Source organism: Macaca thibetana, chromosome 1 (genome assembly GCF_024542745.1).
Source record: "Macaca thibetana thibetana isolate TM-01 chromosome 1, ASM2454274v1, whole genome shotgun sequence".
NCBI lineage: Eukaryota > Metazoa > Chordata > Mammalia > Primates > Cercopithecidae > Macaca > Macaca thibetana.
The window spans coordinates 115402852-115428378 of NC_065578.1; the positions used below are offsets into that span (position 1 = coordinate 115402852).

The 25527-nt window shown below is 43.0% G+C and overlaps 2 protein-coding genes across 3 annotated transcripts in view; one reads left to right on the forward strand and one right to left on the reverse strand.

Moving 5' to 3' along the window:
• Positions 1–25527, reverse strand: part of NGF (nerve growth factor) — a 1213865-nt gene that overhangs the window by 810295 nt on the left and 378043 nt on the right. The gene's annotated exons all lie outside the window — the stretch shown is intronic.
• On the forward strand, positions 11135–24007 carry MAB21L3 (mab-21 like 3; the record flags this gene model as incomplete). The annotated part of the gene is made up of 5 exons (XM_050785632.1): positions 11135–11383; positions 14370–14661; positions 17959–18137; positions 18636–18830; positions 23337–24007. Coding segments are annotated over 5 exons (1149 nt in total), but the record flags the coding sequence as incomplete, so codon positions are not given.

The window sequence follows — 25527 nt, forward strand, 5'->3', positions numbered from 1 at the left end:
ATTAAGCAGCTGCTATATGTCCAATACTGTTTCCAGCAAGGTAAATCTTTTCCTTCAAGGAGCTTTTGGTACCACAGGAGCTAGATACAAGCAAAGTAGCAAAATGCAGTTTGATAAGAGCTAAAGTAGGAGTTTAGCACTGGGAGGCCCAGGAGCATCGTATAGAGTCCCCCACTCAGTCTTGAGAATCAGAGAAGGCCCTGGAGCAGGTGACAGCTAAGATAAATCTTGGAGAAAAAATAGAAGTCCAGTGAAGGGGTGGAAGGTAAGGGGAGAGTCCAAGCAGTGAGCATTGTTGGTGCAAGAGTTCAGAGAAGATGGTGAGGGAGGAGTCTTTCAGGGAACTGTTACTATTTTAGTATTGCAGGAGTGCAGAGTGCAGGGGGGAGTCTTGTGCATAGTACAGTGTTGCTTTAAAAAGACAAACAAATTAAACAAACAACCGAAACAAGTTAGAATATCCCAGATAAGTTATGTACTCTTGCATCCACCACAGACCCCCATCCCTTTCCATTATTCCACTCTATCCTGATTAATTTTATTACCCACCTGGCCTATATAGTCATTTGTATTTGGGTTCCCTACCTCTGAACCCAGACCAAAGATCAAATTCAAACTATCTCAGTTACCATGTCAGATGTGAAAGGAAAGACCAGATTTTTGATGGAGCTGTGAAGACCAACCCAGTGAACAATCTTACCCATCAGGTAAGACCAGGAGAATTACTCACATACATTAAAAGAAGGATCTTTCATATGGAACCAACCTAATTGTCCATCGACCAATGAATGGATAAAGAAAATGTGGTACATATATACCATGGAATACTACTCAGTCATGAAAATAATAAAATTATGTCTTTTGCAGCAATTTGGATGGAGCTGGGGGCCACTATTTTAAGTGAGGTCACTCAGGAATGGAAAAACCAAATTCCTTATATTCTCACTTATAGCTGAGAGCTAAGCTATGGGTATGCAAAGGCAAACAAAGTGGTATAATGGGCTTTGAAGACTCAGAAGGGGGAACTGGGAGGGGACTAAGAAATAAAAAACTACATATTGGGTACAATGTACACTACTTGGGTGATGAATGCACCAAAATCTCAGACTTTAGTACTATACAATTCATCCGCATAACCAGAAACCACTTGTATGCGAAAAGCTATTGGAATAAAAATTTAAAAACAAACAACAAAACCAAACAACACTAAAAAAAAAAAAAAAAAAAAAAAAGATCTTTTTCCTCAGGGAGTAAAATGGAGTATAAACACAAATATTTATTGAGCTCTTATCATGTGCCAAGTACTATACTAAATTTTTTTATATCGGGCCTTTCTATAAAAGAAGATAATTTAAGCAGTCACAGATGCATGTATATAATTAAATTTATAATCTGTAAGGTGATTTTACACACCTTAAAATATTATATTTTATTTACTGACATTCTAATAATGTCATTTTGCATAATGTTTAATGCAAACAAATAAACATTCAGTAACGCTTATTGAGGGTCAGTTGTATGTTAGGTCCTGAAGCTTCCCTGGAAATACAGAATAGACTGGCCCTTGCCTCAGGTTGTTCACTACTGTGGACTTCATCACATCACAGATGATTATCTCTGTCTGGTATTCTGCATTGTCAGATTTAATCTGAGTCATCCTGGGATTACAGGAAATCTTTTAAAAAGTCAGAGTTTGTAACCCTGGCTAACTTTAACAAATTTGCATATGTAAGGTTGATTTGGATCAAACTAACCTTCCTCTTTCTTGCAATTAAAATCTCAGACACTAAGTAAATCAGTAACAAACACTTCTGCTGGTAAACCAGGGCTAGCATTATCTCCCCGGACTTCTCAGATTGACAGCGTAGGGTTTTGAATACCTTGTTAATCTAACTTGTAGTAAGTTCTTAGTCTTCACAATGGAAACTGAGCCAAAGCAGATTTACATTTCCGTACTTGCATTTGGTGTGAGTCACGAGAAAGGAGAATATTTATTTCCTGAGGAAGGAAGAGAACTTGAGCTAACTTTGAATTTCCTCAGTGGCCTAGCATACAAGTGCCTTAGGCTTACTGTAATTCGATCCCTTTTTGCGGATCCCATATCCAATTACCCAGATATATACATCTAAAAAAAGCTTGCCTTCATCAAACTGTCAGACAGGAGCTGTCAGAGAGTCTGTATTTGTGGGACTGCCCTGTATTTCAGAGCATTTGTCCATAAGGAACTATATCATGGAGTAGGGAACTGAGTTGTGCTCCCACAACACACCTATTCCCTGGATATGACATCCCGGTAAAATCAGACTGTGTAGCTTCCCTGAGCATGTGATTATTTCTTCGTTTCCCAATTGCTCAGTTGGCCCTGTTGGCTGCTTTCCCTGCTCACATCTGGCAATTGTCTCTGGATCTTAGGGCAAGAGAATATTCCAGTTATAACATTTTGATCAGCTGCAATACTGGAGCAATCAAGATAAGGCAGTCACAGGTACAAAAATGATGAAAGTTTGTGCATCTGATGACAGGTGTCTGGGGTAACCCTCGAACATTAGGAAAGACCCTACCAGAGGAGAGGGACTCACAAGTTAATGATTATAGTGAAAGCAGAAGTAACAACAAAAATGAGCACAGGAGAGAAACAGTGGGACTTTGGTGATGTTGAAAATGAGGTGGAGAAAGAATTCTTGCCGTCTGTGAAACACAAATAGTTTGGCACTACTATGATAAGAAAAGCCCAGGGAATAAGATTCTGAAAAATTTGGGAGCACTTAATATCAAAAGAAGGAGATTTAGAATTACATATAGAAGCAAATGGAAAATCAAGGCTGTTTTGAGAGGTGCTATCAGAGGGTCATTGGAGAGGATGTAGCTTTACAATATTTATATCAGGCTGTGCATTGGCAGGAGTTCTGTAGAAGCTGGACTGAAAGCTGGAACTAATGACATGGGTGGGGCACAGAGCAGCTAGGGAGCTCTGATGTGGCTTTTGCTTGGGGCAGAGTATGGGAAGATATGTAAATGTTGGGGCCCCAGATAGTGGAGTGGCCCTTGTGGGTAGCACTTACAGGTGGGCTTGGAAACACTTGCCTTTGGAACATTGCTCAAAAGTGAGCAATGCTCCCAGAAGGACTGCAATTTCTTTAGATTATCTGATAGCAGACTCTGTGATGTTTACCAGCTTCAAGGAGATCAGACCATTGTGAAATTTTTTTTTTTTTTTTTTCTGTAGTAAAACTAGCCCCGGCCAGCCCAGCTGGGAATTTACTGCCTGAGCTGTTTTCCAACATAAGTTTTGCTGGCAAAACCAGACGTGAGTGTTCCCTCGACTCTCAAGGGATCTGTTTACACTGACTTTATTTTTACTGCCAGCTTTCGAGTTGGAAGAGGGAAATTACGTTGAAAGGTCAGCAGGTGAGCAGAAGGATTCCTGACCAGCCATTCCTGTGGGTGTGTGCCTGTGTGCACTCTGTGTACGTGTGTGTGCCTGTGTGTACGTGTGTGCCTGTGTGTACGTGTGTGCATGCTTTTCTAAATGCCAACCGTTGTGCTCTGCTCTGACTGACAAGACCTGATCACTTGTTTGTGGGCATAATGATGGGTGCCAGGCTGGATGTTGGGCACTTTCGTATTTGTTTATTGTAAAGAAGGTAAATCAGTCTGTGGGATTTTCTGGATTGGAGAGCAAGGGGTGTTTACTGTCAACAGGATAAGGACGAGGAGATATAAGATACTGAGTTCCACGGTGCATCTAGTGTCGGGATAGGAGCATAAAAGGTGAGGAGAAACCAGCTACAGGGTATTTCTGACTTGGGTGGAACTTTTAAGTACTTGGGTGGGAAATACAATTTGGAAAATTGCTCTCTGGTCAAAGAACCAGTCAGTGTGGCTAAATAAGGTATAATTAGGTTGGACTCAAATTCAATTTTATCAACTCTTCTTTCTAAATTCTTTTTTTTTAATTTCCCAAAAGATGACAGATGGATTTTCACAATTTGGAAATAAAAACATGAGTGAAGGGTTCAGAAGGCAAGTCTCTGGTCCATTACACACTTCCAGAAAAATTTAGTACCCAGAGACTCACATTACTGGGAGTGCTGTTTACTCACAAGTGTTGCACTCCATTGAGAAAAAAAAAACAAAAAACCAGGAAGTTGCTGTTCTACTCAGGACTGACCAAGAAGCCATGAAATCCCTTACTGTGGGAGGCTTAGAAGATTGCCTACTGACACTTGCGTGGTCGTGAGTCACTAAGCCTGAGTTGGCACTTCTGTAAAATGGGAATCTAATAGTAATGAAATTTTTTTTAAAATCAGGCCTTTACAAGTACAAAGGCAAAGGTCATTATCATAGTGATAAGTAAAGTATATTTCTTAAGCAAAACCATTAAGAGAGATGAATCAGGACAGCCTGGCATGATAAAAACTAGAGTAAAGAAAGTGATTTCCCATTATTCCTCCCTTTGAGGACTCTAAATGGAAGAGATATTGGCTGGCATTTTTTTCATGGGTCCTGTATTTTTTGTAAGAAAAAACTCCAAAATTTTTAGTGTGGTGTTCAAGTAACTTGAACTGCTCTATCTTTCTACCCTCTGCTCCCCCTGCATTTCCAATGGCAGAAATCCTAAACAGTGTTTGACATGTTGAATCCAGCTTGTGCTCATGTTTTGTTTGGCCTGTAGATTATTTGTAATGTTTTTCACAAACATTTCAAAATAGATTTTGCATAGAAATCCATATTTCTGTCTTTCCAGGGGAAAAAAAAAATCAGAATATTTGGCAACTACAGGTCCCAATTTCTTGCCTGGAAACCGTGTGCTGGGGCTGAGTGTTTGTTAGCCAGAGCATGTGCTGGCCAGTTCTCAGGAGGCTGATCACTCCTGTGTCTGACACTTGCTCCTGGCCCCCGCTGCCTCTCTCACGTGTGTCCCCTACTCGATTCCTGTAGGTGGTTGAGTCTTCCATTTCTGCCCAACAAGAACTGGGCCCTGAGCAGGCCAAGGGCCCTAGCTCCTCCTCGCCACTTTTCTGGCTCATATTCATCCTTCAAACTCAGAGTCCACTTTCTCAAGAAAGAGTCCCTGACACCCCAGCACAAAATGATTTTGCCCACATATTCACTCCCGTTATAATTAGTATTACTGGCACCATTTATTTGATCATGAGTTTGTATATCAACTCCTGAAGCACTGACTGCTGGAGGAGAACATAACCGCAAAGGAAAAAGGAGGGAATTTCAGAGGTGCATTTCAACAGTTGCTGGAGGAGAACAGAGGTGCATTAGTTCTGATGGGAAAGGTGTCTTACAGAAAGAAGAGTGGAGACAAAGCCTTGGAGGAAGTGTAGGGTTTTAATAAGTGGAGAAGTATAGGAAAGGTCTTCTGGGCTAAGGGAACCCCATTCAAACATTCAAGATGTGTTTCATTCCCAGTCACCTTTTTCTTTTAGGGAGACAGAACAGGGCAGTGGTTAGAAATATGGGCTTTGGAAGGATATGTTCTGTAACTTACTAACTTTGGGAACCTAGGCAAATTATTTAAATGTTCTGAACTTTGGTTTCCTCATCTATAAAATGGGAATAATCATAGCATCCACCTTAAAGAATGATGGATAGGCACAAATGAGCCTTCGAGATTAGGATTAGTCTAAAAAGGAAGGGATATGATGATGGAAAGCCTATGGTCTCGTGTGTATCTATCACTGGATTTAACTTTCCATTTCTTTACGTTATTAGCCCCTGAAAGACAGAGATGGTGCCTGTTTTTGTTTTGTTGAAATTTTTCTAACTGATGATTGGATTTAATGAAATTCCAGAATTAGAGTCTGACTTCTTGTTTTCTGGAAGGAAGTCCTCAGCCTTTTCTTCTCAGTAACACTCATTGGGAATGACATACACATAGGCTGTGTGGTCATGGGTGTGACCAGGCCTGTGTGACATTCCTGGCATGCTACTTAGCACCACTACTCTGTCTCTCTCGCAAGGAAGTGTATCGGAATGCAAGTGAGTCAGAGTGATATTATAGGGGTTAACCTTGAATCCCCATAATTTATATTTGAAACAGTAAACTATTCACAAACTTGAGCTATTAATAGCAGCAAATGACTTGTGGGGCAACAATGAGCCTGATGCTGTGGTTAAGGAGGAGGAGGGGAAAGCGGCCCAGGATGGGACATGGACCTGCGACAGCATGGAGACATGCCTTGGAAGAGCGAGGCCCAAACAACATTTGTTTCCATGTTTTGCCATGAACTGAGTTTGGTGACAAGGTTGCCTCAAGGCTGCCTTGAGGCTGCAACTGGTATCTTGCTGGCTTCCTAAAGTTTGAGAGGCAGTAAAGGAATTCCAGGGTTGGGCTTGCAACGGGTCTCTACTTGTGTTAGAGCCTCCTTCTTTAGATCACTGTACAGCTACCCCAAGCCCCACTGCCTGCTTTTCCACACCCTGAAAAGAACTTCTTGCTGTATCTGTTCAGGGTGTGGCCAGAATAAGTGGAGAGAAACAGTCTGGGGGTTCTGTGTTGTCACACCATGAGGGTGACAAGAGGTGTCTGGGACTAAGCCTGGAAACTCCCAGCACAAATCACTTCTGGGGCTACCAAATAGCACGGCGATGCTGTGTGGGTAAGAACGTATGCAGGAAGTGTAGCCAGAGACGTGGGAGGGACGGGACTGCCCATCACCTAGAGGAAGAGGCTTCCACTCAGGTCCCACAGCAGGGGCATCACTGTCTGGCCCTTGCTGCATGACGCTTCGTGCTTGTTAGATGCGGGAATAGTTGCTGACGCCCAAATACATGGAGACTTAGGACTCCTTATTTCATGAGTCTTGACTTTAAATTGAAGGCATTTTTAGGTTCAGGAAGAGGATAAAGGGTAGGCAGTACTTCTGGTACATCAGTACTTAAGGGTGTGGCAAAGTGTGATGGAAAGAAGTGTTGGAGAGCCTGTCTAGTTCTACCTCTAACTGCCAGTGTGATGTTAGGAAAGTCACCTTGTCACTCTGATCCTCCGTAAAGTCACACCAGACAAGGCAACTTCTGGGATCTCTTCCATTTCTAAGATCCTGAGTCTAAGTTGCAGCAGAAGTGATGCAGGAAGAAAATTAAAACTGGAATTTGTGGTTCCGGGTCTCAGAAAGCATTCTCTTACTCTGACTTTCACCTTTGGCAATCAAAACAGGTCATAAGGGTGAGCTAATAACCTGTGTAACAAGTGAGAGATTATAGTTGTTTTCCAGGAGTGTGTGACCTTGCCTGCTCGGTGTGATCTTGTCCTGCTTGTGTCCTCATTTCGCCATCAAATGAGGGCACAATTTGTAGAACAGATTTACAATGAAGTACTTTTTCCAATAGGCTACTCTTCACATGTGTTATGTGCATACCTACACACACATGTACATACATACACACATGCACACACACTGTTAAGCTTCTATTAGTTAAAAATGATTTGATGGTGATGAATCTTTCATGAGTTTATTAACTCAGGAAACAAAATATATATATGTAGTCACTGCTATGTTACTAACATTCAAGTTCTATGGAATTACATCAGCGGGGCTGGCAGATTCAGGAGGCTAATCTTGGTCTTCAACACATTCTGAGAACTTAACTGTTAGAGAATACTATTTCTCAACCACTCTGCCTGTAATGTTCTATCTAGTTAACCCTTGTATTACTTTTCCCCACTGTACCTGCTCAGACTTCAGGTCCCTAAAGTTGCCTAATGTTCGCTGTTCTACCACTAGCTTTATCTGTTCTTTATTCAGGCTGGAAAATATAGCCCACTACCAAAACCCTGTTGCTTTTATATCTTTCTCCAGCTTTTGCCCAGCAAGCTCCAATCTTAGCACCTCAACTCTTACCTTTGGAGGGCTAAGAGATGGTGGAGAAGATCTCACAACTGAGCCTACTGATAGCCCACAGCCTCAGGGACCCAGCCTCAGCCAAGTCTTGATACTGTCGGGTTATCTTTACGCATGTACCTAAACAATCTCTCATTTCTTATAGCAGCTATTACAGCAGTCTATCGCCTGAAATCTCTTGCCTTCCACTTCACTCTTAGCTCATTAACGTCTCCTGCTCTATAAAGAACATAGACAGCAGACTGGAAATCTCTCTGATTTTCACTGCCCCCTGCCCTTTTATCTGTATCTGCATGCACCCTTTTCCCCTTCTTTCCTTCTGCCACACCAAGATGAATTCCTCACTCAGGTTTCCAGATGTGCATGACTCCTTTCAGGTGGGAAATCCTTACCAAATGCTTTTGCTCTCTGCTACCTCTTCTTTCACCACTGACTCTTTTCTCTCAGCATTTAAACATGTTTAAGCCTGTGTGTCATTTTGTAAGGAAAAAACAAAACAAAACTGTTCTCATCCCTGTTGTTTTGGTTTTCCCCATAGTAAAAGTTCTTGGAGCCGGGCGCGGTGGCTCACTCCTGTAATTCCAGCACTTTAGGAGGCCAAGGTGGGCAGATCACGAGGTCAGGAGATCGAGACCATCCTAGCTAACCTGGTGAAACCCCATCTCTACTAAAAATGCAAAAATTAGCCAGGTGTGGTGGTGCGAGCCTGTAGTCCCAGCTACTCAGGAGGCTGAGGCAGGAGAGTCACTTGAACACGGGTGGCAGAGTTTGCAGTGAGCCAAGATCACGCCACTGCACTCCAGCCTGGTGACAGAGCAAGACTCCGTCTTAAAAAAAAAAAAAAAAAAAAAAAGTTCTTGGAGGGGTTGCTTACCTCTGTCTTCACTTGGTTGTCTTCCATTCACCCTTAATCCACAAGTAATGCCCACCTCTCCCCCACCATTAATGCTAGTGCCCAGCGTTCCCCCAATGCAGCCATCCTATTCTAGCTGTCAGACTCCATGGACATTTGGGAGTCTTAACTTACTCAGCCACTTACTGTTGACTTTGTTCTTGAAACTCTTCCTTTACTTTCGGGACCTCTCACTGTTTATTCTCCCACTTCACCACCTCCTCTAAGGCAATTGTGTTCTAAAAATATCACAGGAACAATTGCACAGGCATGAGGAGCACAAATTCTCTCTTTGTGCGCCTCAAGCCTGGCTCAATACCTGCTATTTTCTCTTTCTAGAACAACTTTCATGCCCCCTTTTTCCTAGCTAACTCCTAGTAAGCTTTCAAGATACAACTCCAACACACTGTGCCTCCAGGAAGGCCTCCCACCCTCCAAACTGGATGAAGTGTCCTTTTTCTATGTATTCATAGCATCAGTGCAAACCTCTACCTTGCACTAGATTGCCGTGATTTTAATTTCCAGGTTATTTGTCTTGCTTTGTCAAGTTATCTGTAAACCTCGTGGCAACATGTGTGCACAGAGCCCAGCATAAAATAGATGCTCCACTCAAATTACTCAAGTGGAATTGAATCACAACACAGAGGGGAAGTCCTGTGCTGGAGAGGACCCTTAATTTTGGACTTCTAAAACCTTTATTTTTGTCATTTGTTATTTTTCTCATAATAGCATCTCCACACTTATATTCTATACAATTTGTCTTCCTCACTGCTGTGAATGCATGACCACGTCTATCTTGTGCATTGCTGTGTTCCAGCATGTGATGGTGCCCACCACAGAGGATGTGTTAAAAAAATACTTACTGATGAATTGACCCTATGTGTGCTATACAACATGTGTACCAGTAGGTGCACAGTCACATTCTTATTCTGTGAACATATGAAGTTGGCTTGCTGGTTGATGGGAAGTATGAGTGAGATCTCAGGTAACTGGCCTAGTTGATGACTTAGTTTAGGAAAACAGGAATCTCTTTGACTTGGGCTTTTTTTTCTGGCTGTCGTGATCAGTTTATGGGTGTCTCAGAATGACTCTAGAATACGTAGAAACAACCGTTATACCAAATTTGGAGAGAATATAAAGATTCATGGATGGGCGTTAGATTGCGATGTATCAGATATTGCCTGAAATTGGCCCCTGGCTGAAGGAGCCTCTGAAGGAGAGTCTCGCTGTCATGACAGCGGCTTGCGGGTGCCTCCTGAGCAAGATGACAAAGCGCCCCCTCCATTTCAGAAAAAATCTTGCAGACCCTTCCGTCTCTTACTTGGATTTTTCTATGTCTCTCCTGGAGTTCACTAAAAGTTCCTTTGTGTTTCCCACAAACATCTATTTCCCTAAACTTTAAGTATCTGATTAGTGTTCAGTTTTCTATGAGAATTTCCCAGTTCTTCCTAACTCGCTGTGGTAACTATCTTTCAGCAGAAACATGCCTTTTCTTAAGGGTCTAGAAGCAAAAGGCAAGGGTGAGTACAGAGGCAAAGAGAATCATCATTTACTGATGACATCAGTGGGAAGCAGGCTGCTGGGTGCTGATACATGTTAAGCAGTTTAATATTCACACTATGGGCAGCAGGCATGACGATACCATGGTAGAGTCTCACCATGGTTCACAAAACGCTGTGTGATGATCTGGCCCCTGCTTTCCTTTCCCAACTCACCTCTTATCACTTTCCTTTTGCCGGATCCAACCACAGTGGCCTCGCTGCTAGCCTTAGAGCATTGCCTACGTCAGAGGAGGAGCATGGAATCTGCTTTCCTAAGCTGTTTTCAGCCTCACTCAAATGTCACCTCTATAGACAAGTATTCTTTGTCCATTGTCCACCCTAACTAAAATAGCTGCCCCTTTATTCTCTAGTCCCTTATCATATTTTATTTTTCTTCCTGGGACTTATACCTGATATTATAACATATACACACATACAGACACATATACATACACATACACACACACACATATATATACACACACAGGAATACATATATATATACACATTTATATGTGTGTCTGTGTGTGTATAATATCAGGTATGATGCTATATATTATAATATTGATATTATATATTATAATTATATATTATGTATTATATCTACATGTATTCCTATATTTTCAGCTAGAGGGCAAGTATCTACATTGTTCACTGTTGTCTTAATCACTGTTGTGTCCCCAGCACCTGGCCTGGCACCTGCTACATAGTAGGTCCTAGATAAATATCAAATGAATGCATCTGTTACAGAAAAGAACATTGAGGCACCAACCAATGTCTTCTCAGTGGAGTCAGACCTAAGTCCATCTCCCCGGCGTCTTGGGAAGGCAGAATTTTTGAGCTGAACTCCCTCGGTCACCCCTCGCTGTACCCTTGTCTCCTCACTATCTTATGCCAGTGCCTTGGGGCCCACAGAGGAAATAACCACCTTTTCTGGTCCTTCTCACACCCAGGTGGACTTGAGGCGCCAGCAGATTTCCCAGGCTGTGGAGGAGGTGCAGAAAGTCGTTCATCATTTGACCACAAACATCAGCAACCAAGACATTAGATTTCAAACTGTGCCTTACTCTGACACATACAATGAAAATATTAAGGTAAGCAAGTCTCACTGTCTCTAAGTGCCACCAACAGAGCCAGGATACTTGGGCAGGTGAATCTCAGTGTGTGACAGATGCTTGCCTCACTCAGAATACTCATAACAATTCTTGTTTTCACAGGTACTCTTAGTTTTTAGTATTTACAGTCTCATTTTATACATGTCGTTTCAGCCAGTGGCGTGGCTCATGCCTATAATCCCAGCACTTTGGGAGGCCAAGGCGGGAGGATTGCTTGAGGCCAAGAGTTTGAGACCAACCTGGGCAATGCAGTGAGACTCTGTCTCTTTAGAAAAAGGAAAAAAGATAGATGTTATTTCCTTTGAGCCCCCACATTCCTAGATGAGAAAAACTAGGCTTAGAGAAGTCAAATGACTTGATCAAGTCATATCAGGCACTAAAGCCAGAACTCACACAGAAGCTTTTGATTCCAAAGCACATTCTGCCGTCACAATCAAAGCTCAGTTAAATACACATTCATTTATTAAGCACCTACTTAATAGATTGGAGGTATGGTGGAGGGAACTGAGGGCATCCATAAGAAGACCATTGAAAGTCATAGTCTGTGGGTTGCAGATGGGGAAGGAAGAAAGTAGAAGAGGTGCCACTGAGAAGCTGCAGGAGCAGACTGGCAACCCCTCCCCCTGCTGAGGAATCCCACCCAGTGTAAGCCAATGGGTAACACCAGCATTCAAGCAACACGGTAGTGAGGGCAGAGCTGAACACACAGAAACGACCTCACTTAAACCTGTAAACCACCTTGTGGAAAAGACACTCTGATTATTTCAATTTTAGAGGTGAGAGAAGTGAGATTCTGAATCATTCTGAATCTCCACCATTCTTTATCTTGATTTTTATTATGCCACATACCTCTTTCACTTTGTGTTAAATTTGTGTGTACTCATGGCCCATTTCTCACAACAGACTGCACATCCCTTGATTGTAAGGACCATGTTTACCGATTGTTTTGCTCCTAGCACCCAGCATGGTGTGTGGCACATGGTAGACACTTAACATATGTGGAATGAATGAATAAATGAATGAGCAAAAGAATTAGTACCTGAACAAAAGACCATTGCTGGCCCATTACATCTCAAGTTTGGTGGATGCAAGAACCACCCAAGAGATGCTGGGATTTGTGGATTTTGAAACAGAGTCAGATTGTAGGAAATTAATCCCAGGGTGAAAAATATAAAACTAGATTGAATCCTGGAATGCTAGAGCATCACTTGCCCAACTCTCCCACCCAGGCCAATCTAACTTGGTCACAGTGACTGGAAATAGAGATATTACATTACTTTTCTTAGCACTACACCCAAGGAAATTTCCTTCCGTGGTCCTACTTAGAATTCATAGCTTAAAATATATCTTACATTTATATATGTCATGTCTTACATATTAAGTTTCAAAAATAGCTACAGCATAGCATATAAAATTGCTTTTAACTTAGATCAAATTCAACAAGTTTTTTTTGTTTGTTTTTTAAAGATAGAGTCTCATTCTGTCACCCAGGCTGGAGTGCAGTGGTGAGATCATGGCTTACCGCAGCCTCAACCTCCCAGGCTTAAGTGATTTCCCACCTCAGTCACCTAAGCAGCTGGGACTATAGGTGCAAATACCACCATGCCTGGCTAATTTTATTTTTATTTTTTTATTTTGTAGAGATGGATTTTGTCATATTGCCCAGGCTGCTCAACAAATATTTACTAAGCACCACTTACATGACTAACAACATGATAGTTCTGCTTTTGAATTCACATGAAAGTAAATTGAAATAATGTACAGATCTGAAATTCCAGGGACTTTGGATGTTTTTTTCCTCTTTTTAAATCCAGCTACCTTTCTGTGGGTACCAGAAGTCATGTGGATACATCATCTAAAACATCAAACTATTGTTTTCTTAGAGTTAGGCAGATCCAGCTGGGGCTGATTAGGACATTCACCCCTCAATGGGTCAATGACTGGCCCTGGGCAAGAGTTAACCAAATTCCATGGTCAGAGCGTTCCGTGAGGAGGAGGCAGCTGACTCACAGCTGAAGGTGTGTGTGAAGTGGGACATGGTCAGAGTTCAGGCTCCTTTGGCTGCTCTGTTTACCCACTTGTTCTATCTCTTGGCTGCTGGTCTGCCTGCTTTCCCCCAGTCATTGCTTCACTGGTTCCTGGAGAAAGGGATTAGGTGGATTCTGATTGTTTGCTTTTTTTCTTTAAACTTAGAATTATCTCAACAGCTCACATTGTCTCAACAAATAAGCTTTCATTTTCCCTTTGATTTTGGAGGGGTTAGTCATGAACACTGACCATGGGTCATCAGTACAGGCCCCCCCAACCCAAAAATAGGAGACATTTTACAAAATCTTTTAAACTCCCTTCCTGTTACTTCTCACCTTTTATTTGTGTCAAAACATTCACCATTCCATGTCATTCATTGTTGGCTGAGTGCCAGCCCAGGGTAGAGAAATAATAACTGAACAAGCTGTCCAAAGACCTAAACTCGAATTCTGACTCTTCTACTTACTGGCTGTGTGTCCCTGGGGAGATCTCCAAGCCCCTCTGCATCTTGGATTCCTCATCTGGAAAATGGCAACAAAGCTCACCTTACTGTGTGATTGTGAAGTTGAAATGGTCAAATGCATTAGAATTGCAGTGTCGCGACTGCAGGGAACTCAATGCATACTCATTCTTCTTTCTCAAACTTTAGGCCTCCTCTGGAGTTCCTGGTCTAGCTCACTGTCTTTACTTGTATAGTCATAAGATAATAAACTCAGCGAGCTAATTTACTTGCCCAAAGTATTTACAGTGATTCAGTAGCAGAACAAAGAGGTAATCCACTTGTAACACCCAGGTCTATGTCTCTGTGTATCAGGTCACACTACTGAGGGTGGAGTGGTGAAGAGAGCTGCCTGGCGAGACAGGTCGGCTCCCAGGACTTCCGTTACCTCCCGAATCTGTGAATTCATGCTTGTTTTCAATCCTTTCCTGACCCTAGGTTTTGGCCCCCAGTCAGTTCCTTGTCACAGTCCCAATAAAAGGCCTGGCTGGGTACAGGGAGGCCAGGGAGCAGCGCTGGCGGTACTACACCCTGCAGGGCACCAGGCTGCCCTGCCCGTTGCGGGACCCTGAGGGTCTGCAGCAGTGGCTGGAGGTGGAACAGTTTATGAAGAGCCTGTGGCAGTGGCATGAGACAGACGTGAACATCGACGGAGACATTGTGCCCGCTAAGGTCCTCCTGGTGTTCCGGAAGCTGGTGGAAAACGCAATTAGAACCTGTCACCTCTCAGGTGAGCTGATCAGGAACAAGTGCAAGGGTAATTGCTGACATTCCCCTTTCGCTCTACAAAACCTCTGTTTGGGTGTTACCTGCAGCTCACAGCCTACATTTGAGAAGATAATCATGTGCTCTTCACATTTATTTAATCTTAATAAGATGAATCAGCTTTTTTCCCCTGCCGTTGATGCACAGAAGGTTGGAATTCATTCTAACAAAATAGTGTTGTGGCTTTGAGAAAGTTACTGTGCTGGCATAGATATAAAATGCTGTGGATTATGCACCTTAACCAGGCTTAAAAACTTAAGCATATTTGTTTTAAAAGCAAATTATTCACAAACCCCAGGTCTTCTTTATTAGTACATTTTTACTGCAGCACCTCCATGTGACTGCAGTACCACAGTGTGCTGAGATTCCACATTTGGAAACCACTAACTTGAACCAAAACAGAAAATCCAGGAGCCAAAAGAACTGACTAAATTTGACAAAGTCTTAAGCTACTGTACAGCATATGCCCACACACACACACACACACACACACACACACACCCTTTTTGTTCACACAAAGTGAAAAGGTGAATTTCTAACTGGAAAGAAATGGCCAATTTTCTTAATTATATAATTAGGAAAATATAAATTTTCTTAATTTATAAACCAATAAGAAAAAAGATGAGCTGACCAATAGAAATAATTATCAAAAAAAAAAAAAAAAAAAGGAATCACAGAAAAAGAGTACAAATGGCTTGCAAAAATAAGAAAAGACATTCCATCTAATGTATATTTCAACATATATTAGAATATACCTCATGTTGGGTACATTAAAATACCTAACAAGTTAAAAGAAATGAAAAGTTTGATCATGCTTAGTGTCGAGTGGGCATGGTGAAATGGGTATTTTCCTGTTGTTATTAGAAGTGGAAATTGGTGTCTCCTTTTTAAAGAGAAAGTTGTCTATATTTTATTTTCATAATGTGCTCACTTGACAATTCAACAATTCCAGTTCTAGAAATATATTTCTACAAATTAAATTCTACAAATATATTCATAGATTTATAAATATTTATTTTATATATAAATATATATTATATATTACATATATTATATAAATAATATATAATATATAATATATATTAATTACAGTATGTAATATATAAATAAATATATAAATATATTAAATTCTACAAATATATTCTACAAATACACAAAGAAATATGCACCAGGATATTCTCTGCCATAGATTTTATAATAGTAAATAGAAGTAATCTAAATGGCTAATAAAGGAAAACTGGCTAACTTAAATTATGCTGTCTCTGCCTACTGGACTACTATGCAGCCTTACAAAAGAACAGGCATATGCCCATGCATACATACAGAGCTATGAAAAATGCATGGGCTAGATAGCTAAGTGAAAAACCAAACTGCCAAATAATATGAGATTCCATCTGTGTGAAAATAAAAGGATGTATTCGTACATACATTTGCTTGTCTAGACAGAATAGTTCTGAAAATTTCCATAATGGTAATAATTTATGTTTAATAGATTTTTTACTAAGTAGAGTAAGTTTCATGGGTTATTTAATTTAATCCTCATAACCACACAATACAGTAAGAATTCTTTTCCTACCTGTTTTAGGGATGAGGAAACTGAGACTTAGAGAGATTAAGTCACTTCTGAAGGTTGCACACCTCGTAAGCAGAGCCAGCTGCAGAGCAGGGTGGGGGCCAGTGGGCTGGCTGCAGCATCAACTCACCTCTTATGCTGTGCGACATTATTCATAGTGAAAGTGCAAAGCAGAGATTCAGACTGGGCAAGGTTGATGAGACGCTTTTAGTAAATAATGCTAAAGTGCCAGTTGTCATGTTCCTGTCTGGGCAGCTCTGATGACATGCAGACAACAAGCCCTTTATCCCACCTCGGCCAGGGAATGTTTCCATTTTGAAAAGCCTAACACAATTAATGTGCTTCCATTTTCTTCTGTGTGCAAGGAAATGCAAAATAATAGATTGTGATCTATTTCAAAAATTGGGATGAACAAATAAGGATGAATAGATCCTGATCTATTCAAGACTGCTTATCTTTATCTGCAATGAAGGCAAACAAACAAACAAAAACTGTATCTTTTGAAAGAAGAAAGAGCAAATTGGAAATGAGGAAATTATAGTATGTGAGCTGGAAAACTACTAGATGCATAGTTTTCTCTTCTTCTCTTTTCCTGGTTGGAAAATGAGGCAGTGGCGGCTTCTTTCAAATCACTCAATCCTCTGAAACAGTGGTTGTGATGTGCTTTGATGTATTTTGTGGTTACAGGGGTTTCTGATGATAGATACCTCTGAGGCTCGGCTAGCTGAGTGGATGGTAAAAACAAATACCATCTAAGAGACTGAGGCCTAGATAAAAGACAGGTGAAGCCAAATTTCACCAAAGGCGTATGAATAAATAAGGAGGCTGATACTGTCCCCAGCCAGTGTCAGAACATCTAGGTGAAGAAGGAAAAAAAAAAAGGGCATTAGCCTTCCCTATGTTTGCATTACTCTGAAAAACCAACATTTAGATATTTGGGTGGAATGGAGAAGGATATAGAAAAATAGTTAGGTTTCATTTTACAGTAGCAAATACAGACAGTCCCCAACTTGCCATGGCTCAACATATGATTTTTTTTACTTTACAAGGTTGCAAAAATGATACATGTTTAGTAGAACCTGTGCTTCGAGTACTCATACAACCATTCAATGAATTCCATGAGATATTCAACACTTTATTATAAAATAGGCTTTCTGTTAGATGATTTTGTCCAACTCTAAGTTAATGTAAGTGTTTTGAGCACATTGAAGGTAGGCTAGGCTAAGCTATGATGTTTGGTAGGTTCGGTGTATTAATACATTTTCAACTTACAATATTTTCAGCTTTATTGCGATGTGACCCCATCGTAAGTCAAGGAGCATATGTACTACACTTTTTCTTTTTATTCTATGGCTTTTACTTTCAGTTGAGCCTCTTGAAAATAATCTATTAATTTAAAAGAAAAGGTACCACAAAAGCCTTGGGATTGGGGGAGAAAGAAAAACCCACTAGCAATGAGACTTCTTAGTAATGCTCTGACGCTGGCTAGGTGACTAACCATCTGGTTTTGATGTCACAACCTTGACCTGCTACAGGCATTGTGATCCTTGATGTGCTACAGACATTGTGAAAGTTGCCACACCAGTTGCAAGGTGCTGATCAGAGCAACTGCTCACAAATTTCTTGTTTGAACGCTTGTAATGTGCAAGCCTTTATCTTCTCCTTATCCATTTGGTCATTTCCTATCAGGTAAGGTCAGCATGCTAGGAAACCGCTCTGCAGTTTGGATTGCTGTGGAAACATCTGCATATCAGGTGGAATTGGAGCTGGCCCCCGCGGTGGAGATCCCCACCACCTGGTCCGAGAAAGCCCGGTGGCCTCGATGTCTGCAGCGCTGGCCTTCCCAAGAGAGAGTGGAGTGCATCAAGGTATCAGTGGGCGGGACCCAGCTCTCCAGAGCAGTGGTGCCAACAGCTTAACCAGTCACAGCATTACCGACTGCCAAAGAGTTTCAAAGGAAAGTTGAGGTGTCACTAGATCAGTAGTTCTCAAAGTGTGGGCCCTGCACCAGCGTCACCTGAGAACTTGTTAGAAATGCAGCTTCCCGGGCCCCCACTCTGGACCTGCTGAATGACACCCTTGAACAGGGCCCAGCAATATGTGTTTTAAGAAGCCCTCCGGGTGATGTGATTCTGATGCGTACTCAAGTTGGAGAACTGCTGCAGGAGAGGAAGTGGGTACCACCTTCTAACTGTTCATATCCAAAGTGGCTTGTGGTCTCCCTGACATCCCCTTTTCATCCCCACATAGGATGTGCTGTCTGCCTGGTGAAAAGTTCCCCAGACCAGCAGACTGCTTCAGAAATGGCTTTCTACACCAGTGAGTGTTGTTCTTCTCATTTCCCAATGTTTTTCTTTTTCTTCCAGTCGTTTGGGTTTAACTTGTTGCCCTGTTCAAATTATCACTGGCAGCTGAGCTTCCTCCGTGCTGAGCAGGTGTTGCTAGAACAGCTGGATGAGGATGGGGGCTGCCGTAGGAAGTGTTTTCAGGTCATGAGGCAGCTGAAGGAGGACGTCTGGTGCCCAGGGAACAGGCCCGTCATCACGTCCCACCATCTGCAGGTGAGTGTGGGGCAGGTGGGAGAAGGCCCAGGGGCAGCTTTGGATAGATCATTCTCCCTGTGGCCTCTTTAGGGCCTGGCCAGAGCCACTCAGTAGGGCTGGCATGTGTGAAAAATGAGGCTCTAGTATCTACATTGGCCATCCAACAAATGCCTACTTATTATGGAAATATGTAAGCTAGCACCATATGGGAGTCCACAACACTCCTGTCCAGGGTAAAATTTCCTCCCTTCCTTCCCTTTTCCAATTCTCTTCTCTCCCACTTTTCCTCCCCTCTCACTTTTATTTTACCACCAAACCAACCTGAGTGCCCACTAGGTGCCAGAAACCCTGCTGAGGTTCAGAAATAAATTACAAAATGTGATTCGTGCCTCACACTTTGATGGCTTTATGTTTGTGCCAGTCTTAGAACCCACTGCAGCCTAAGCACAACTCCTCATGCACACAGACCCACTAACACAGAGGGAACCAGGAAATGCAACACAAAGGTTACCACACACGTACTGCCACACACCTCTTTCTAGGGTCCAAATCACTAGGCAAGGATTTTCCCTTGCTCTGCCAGCACCTGCCTCTCCTTGCCCTAAACCCAACAGTAACATCCATTCATGCCTTCACTCACTCATTCAGCAAGTGTCTATTGAGATTACTCTGGGCCAGAGGCCTGCCCCAGTACCTGCTGTGGGCTCAACCCCTGCCGGCACAAAGGTGAACAGACACAGATGTGGTTCCTCACTCTGTCACTTCTGGTCTAGCATGGGAGATAGACATGGGTAAGGCAAGCCAGTGGGTGCATGTACAATCACACAGTGAGGAAGCACTGGAATGGGAGGAGCATGCTCTGTGAAGGCTCAGAGCAGCAGAGCCTGACCTGGACTGGGCAGTTAGGGGGGCCTCCTTGGAAAGGGGGCCTTTGACCACCCTCTCGACGCCCTCTTTCTCAAATTGTGGACCACACAGAGTGAAGTGGACTCTCATGTAGCAGTTCTGTGCAGCCTGCTGGGGTAGGGAGGTAGGAGACTCTTGCGGGACACCGCAGCCAGCCTAGCTAGTGTGGGTCTAGGAGCTTCAGCCCTCCTCTCTGGCCCCAGAAAGGATGGTCTGCCTTTCCACTCAGGCAAGCACAGGTCCCTGGGGCAGTCACCTATCTGTGAGGTGCCTTCCTCACATACCTGTTCCTCCTCTCATTCGATAGACAAAGCTCTCTTCTTGCCCCATGTTACTCCATCTGCTCTAAAGTAACTTCTTGAAAGACAGATACCACATTGGTCTTGTCCAGCTAGCATGCTGACCTTACTCAGTGCTCTTGTTCACTGGGAGAAGGATGAATAATACCCCCAGTATCTCTCCCAGTGCTTTGTACATAGTAGCACATTAAATATTTGTAGAGCAAATGAATGAGTGGCTTCACATCTTGCTCAACTTTTCTCTTCTTTTTTGCACAAAATCACTAATCTTTGCTTCACCTTCTTATCTTTCTGATAACCTATCCATTTTGACTTGCGGAAGAATCTGTTAACATCTCATTCACATGCACTGGGGCTTTTCTCTGGAGTTCCAATATTCTCAACGTGTCCCAAACACACTCCCCTAAAAACACGTAGGCTGTTCTCCTGGATGGAGGGCATGTGCTTGCAGAAGATACTTTGATTTGTTCTGTAGATTTAGCTTCTCTTGCTTTCCTTTATACAGCCCACACTAGAAGAGGCAGAGCTGAGACACAAACTCAAGTCTATCTCATATCAAAACCTCATAACCTTAACGATTGACTTCATTACCTCTCAATTAAGATGGATGGAAATACCATTCAGTGACATGAATATTTCAGGCATGATTGAATGGGGCCACCATGGATCTCCCAACCCATAGCTGTTTGCAAATCTGTACTCCCCACAAGGGCTGACTTCTATTCTGATAGTTCCTAAGTCACCTAGTGGATTTTAAGGCAACTCCTGAAGGATTATCTGTTTCAGTCTTCCCTGACCCACCTGCATGGCACAATAGAATTGGGCAACATCAAGGATGGGCATTTTTTTTAAGGGGGCTATTTCTGGAGTAAGATAAACAGAAAGTGCTAACTGCCTTTTTCTCTGGTCTTCCATCCTTAGTCCACAGACAGAATTATCTTCCATTTAGGCATCCTCACCCTTGAAATGAATGTGGCTGGTGACAAATGTGGTGTTAGACACCATCCCAGATGATGACTTGAGTGTGCTGGATCCTTGCCAAGTCTTCATTCTGGGGAAAGTGGAAGAGGCTGGGTTGCAAAACAGCATTAGGAAGCTGTGGCACTCAGCCTCGCCTCACCTTAAGTCTGACACTCTCTTACACTGTCAGAAAGGCTCTGCCCCAAGACTGTTTCATGTGAAGGAAAAGCTTATCTTTTATTGACTTATTTATTCCTAAAACCCACTCAAAGTACATTGGCTTGCTTATAATGAGCTTAACTGCCCCAGTTTGCTTAGGACGATAAAAGCTTAATTAACAAGAGGAATTAACATTTTTTTCTGGTATCTAGGTTATCTTCACTTGCATGAAGTTATCTCTAACTCATTTATTCATAATCATATAATCTAAATACATAGTTGCTATGAACTTACAACTGCTCTAAAAAATAAAGACTGTATAAAAATAATCAATATCTAAACCATAACATGAATTCATTAATTCACTTATTCAATAAATGTTTATTGACTTCCTCTCATGGGCTAGCCTCTGCTGGGTACTGGATAGCTTAATAGTGAATAAAAATAGGCATCATTCACTGTTCTCATAAAGTTTATAACCCAGTAGGGGAAATGATACAATTAATCACATAAATATAAAAACTACTACAGTTGTCACTGCTTCTTATAAGAAGTACATGGCTAAGAGAGTGTGCAGTGGCTGTACTAGGGAAATTTGATCTGATGGACAAAGAAGGGAAAGAAGTTTGTCCTATGCAGCTGAAGCAGGAGGTGCAAAGGCCCTGTGGTAGAATGGGGCATGAAACGGCTGGTGTGGCTACATGAAGACAGCAAGGGAGGATATGGGTCAAGATGCATCTGGAAAGGAAGGCAGGGACCAAACCTTATAAACCACACCATGTTAAGCATGATGTTTTTAGCTAACAAACAATGGGAAGAGCTTAAAGTATTTTAGATGAGAAGGGAAGTGGATGTATATTGGCAGCAGTGTGGATGGTGATAGTTTGGATGGTGGCAAGAACAGGGATGGGCTGATGAGATGGCTACTGCAGAGGTCCAGTGAGATGTGGAGGCAGTGTGGAGGGGGATGGTAGAATAATACTTGAGGTGAAGGTAAATGGGTAGACTCGAGAAATACTCAGGCAAGAGGATTGCAGGACTTGACTGGGGGCGGTAAGGGAGAAGGATGACTCCTAGGTTTGCATGTTGCACAACTAGCTAGTTAAGCAACTCTGGAGGCAGATCAGGTTTGTGCAGGAAGAGCAGGGGTTCAGTTTGGACATGTTGGGACTGAGATAACTTTCAGATACTCAAGAGATACATGGTAAGGAGGTCAGAGGAGAAGTCTGGGCTGGAGACACAAATTTGCAAGTCATTCATTTGTAGTGAGAATTAGAGCTGCTGTTGTGGAGGGAACGCAGAGCTGAGGAATGAATGTACAGTGAGAGGAGAAGAGGGCCTAGAACTGAGCCTCCAGAAACTCCACCCCTCAAAGGCAGGCCAAGGAGTAGAAGCCTGCCAAGGAGGCGCTGTAATGCTAGGAGAAAACCCAGAGAGTAGATTGCTTGGAAGTCAAGTGAAGGATGGCTCAGGAGGGAGGGTGTGGGCGAGAGAACCAGGTCTGCTGAAAGGTCAGGTAAGGTGCAGGCTGACAAAGGCCTGTTGGATTTAGAAACATGGAGATCACTGGGCCTTGAAGAGAGGAGCCTTTGAGGATTAATGAGAGAAGAATCCATCTTGGAGCGGACTGAGGCGAGAAATGGGAGGAGAGGAAATGACGACAAACAATAGAGCTGACTCTGGAGAAACCTGGATTTGCAGAGGGAAGAGTGAGGGCAGGAGGCAGACGTGGCGTTGGGGTGGCAGGAGAGCTTTCAACTTGTGAAAAGCAGTTGGGGAAGAGGGTAATCTGTCATATACAGTTCCTGGAAGATGGCATCCGGGACCCTGTGGAGGGATCAGCCCCACAGGCAGAAGAGGCAGAAGCAGGGAGGAAGAAAGGAGGGTGCTGCAGTAGGCAAGATCTGTCTGGTTTGGGAGGATGAGGGGTTCCATTTTCTTCATAAAGTAGGAGGCAAAGACATTGCCTGGAGTGGTGACCACTGAAAATGTTGGAGGAGATTAGGGAAGAGGTGCAGGAGACCAACTTGTAAACTGAAGGCCCACCTGAAGTTGGGGATTGTGAATTCGTGGTAGATCCAGTCTGCCTAGGCAACTCTTTTCTCCCTTGTTCCAAGGCCACATAAACTCAATAATTGTTTCCAAGATATCCTCCTCAATTGCCTGAAACAATGTCTGACAGCACTTCTTCCTTCCACAGACTGTGCTCTTTTGGACCTGCGAGAAATATCCCCACTTTAAAGACTGGAAGTTCTTCAGCAAAGCGTTTCTGCGCCTGGTGAGGAAATTGCACAAGTGTGTGAGCCAGCACTTCCTGAAACACTATTTCGTCCGGAACAGCAACCTCTTTCAGTGCACCAACCCGATCGAACTGGACGCTGTGGCCCAAAAACTGGCCACCTTCCTGAAGAAGCCCCAGATCAGCCCGCCCTGATGGCTGCCCCAGCCTGGGAGGCTCTTGGATATTTTATTCTGGCTTAACCTTGTTCTTTGGATGGTTCCTAAGTCAGGTGCCAGGATCCTGCCTAGGAGAAAGGCCATGAATGGCAGCGGAAATTACATCAAACCAGTAACACTTCAGCAGGGAGGGAGGAAACTGTGCCCCAGGCTGTCTGGCCCAGGCCTCCCTGGAGCCCAGCAAGCATTTCCACCCTAGCTACCTCTCCTGGAGACGGCTCTCATCAGGCTTCCTCAGGCACAGATTTGGAACTGGTGACAGTTCTGAACTTAGTTTCCCTTGTTCAGGCTCTGATCGTCTCACAGTGAAGATAGAGACAGAACCCCTGGAAGACATGAGCCTGCTGGCCAATACTGTGCCCAGCCCACCGATCATGGGTGCATTCTCCTGCCATTTGTAAAATGGGAATGTGTGTCTGTGAGACTGTGCTGGCGCCTTTTCAAGGGGAAGACATTGGATCAACACAAAGTGTTCCTGGTTGGTTGAGCAGCTGGTGTTTGCATCCTGGATCGGTACCCACAGCACTGACGCAAAATTGCACCTGTTGAGTTAGCAAGCCTGTGCTTCCTTGCTGCCCTCCAGCTTCCTTAGCATGTGGGTCAGTGGCTCCTGAGGTTCTGTCTGCTTCTCTGGTATTCTCTAAGCAGGGAGGGGAGTGGTTTTGATGACAAGTTTAAGTCAAAGATGAAAGCACAGCTGTTGGCCTGATGCCAACCACAGCCCTCTCTTTGCTTCCCAGGCCATAGGCCATGGATGGAACTTCCTTATATATTTATGTAAATAACCTAGTACTATGATCTGCATGGAGTGACCTTAGGTGTCTGTCACCACTCATTGTGTTCCTTTGCTCACTTCATTCACTCACTCACTCATTGACAAATAATGCTCATTAGGCACTGGGAACACAGCAAAGAGCAAAGTGGATGAGGACCTCCCCCTGGGGATGCCGCCTAATGGTGGAGACAAGAAATGAACAACGGATAAACATGCACAGTTATTACAGATGGAAGCAAATGCTCCGAAGGAAATAAACAGAATGTTGAAGTAGAGTCCACAGAAAGGTCCCCAAAGGATGAAAATGCAAATAGCTGAAGGGGAAGGAAAAGTGACCAAAGGCAGGCCTGGCGGAGCTGGCATGAGTCAGAGCACCTGGCCTTGTAAAGCCAGGAAGGAATCAGTATTTTATTCTAAGATCAAAGGTGTGACATTTGGCCTCTGCAGAAGCAGAGGAGTATCACCATCTGACTGCATTTTAAACAATTGTTCTGGTAACTGCATGAAGAAGGTCTGGGGACTCACACATGAGCCAGGAGCTCTTGAGCCACCCATTTGGAATTTCACGGAGGCCCACAAGGCAGCATATTCTGTGTGGCACAACTGATCAGGAATTCTAGGAGTTCTCGGTGAGATCAATGGTTTTTTCTGGCGTTTACGTAATGCTTCTCAACTCAAGGGGCTCCTTTATTACTTTGGAATGTTTTTGCCCAAATATCTATACCAAAGATAAATTTCTAAAACATGAGCTACTGGTTTTGTTTTGATGAAAATTCACATTTGAAAATAAAAATGATTATTTTTCAAAAGTACTGTAACCAAATGGTGGGGTCCCTAGGCTATCGCATAACAAGTAATGATTTTTAAAATATTGAAAACAAGTATTTCCAAACCAACAATGAGTTTACAATTTTTGAAAACATAAAGGCCTGGTGCAGTGGCTCATGCCTGTAATCCCAGCTCTGTGGGAGGCTGAGGCAAGAGGGTCACTTGAGACCAGGAATTCAAGAGCAGCCTGGGCAACATAGCCAGACACTGACACCCCATCTCTACAAAAAATTTAAAAATAAGCCAGATGTGGTGCTCAGGAGGCTGAGATGAGAGGATAGAGACCAGGAGTTTGAGGCTGCAGTGAGCTTTGATCGTACCACTGCACTCC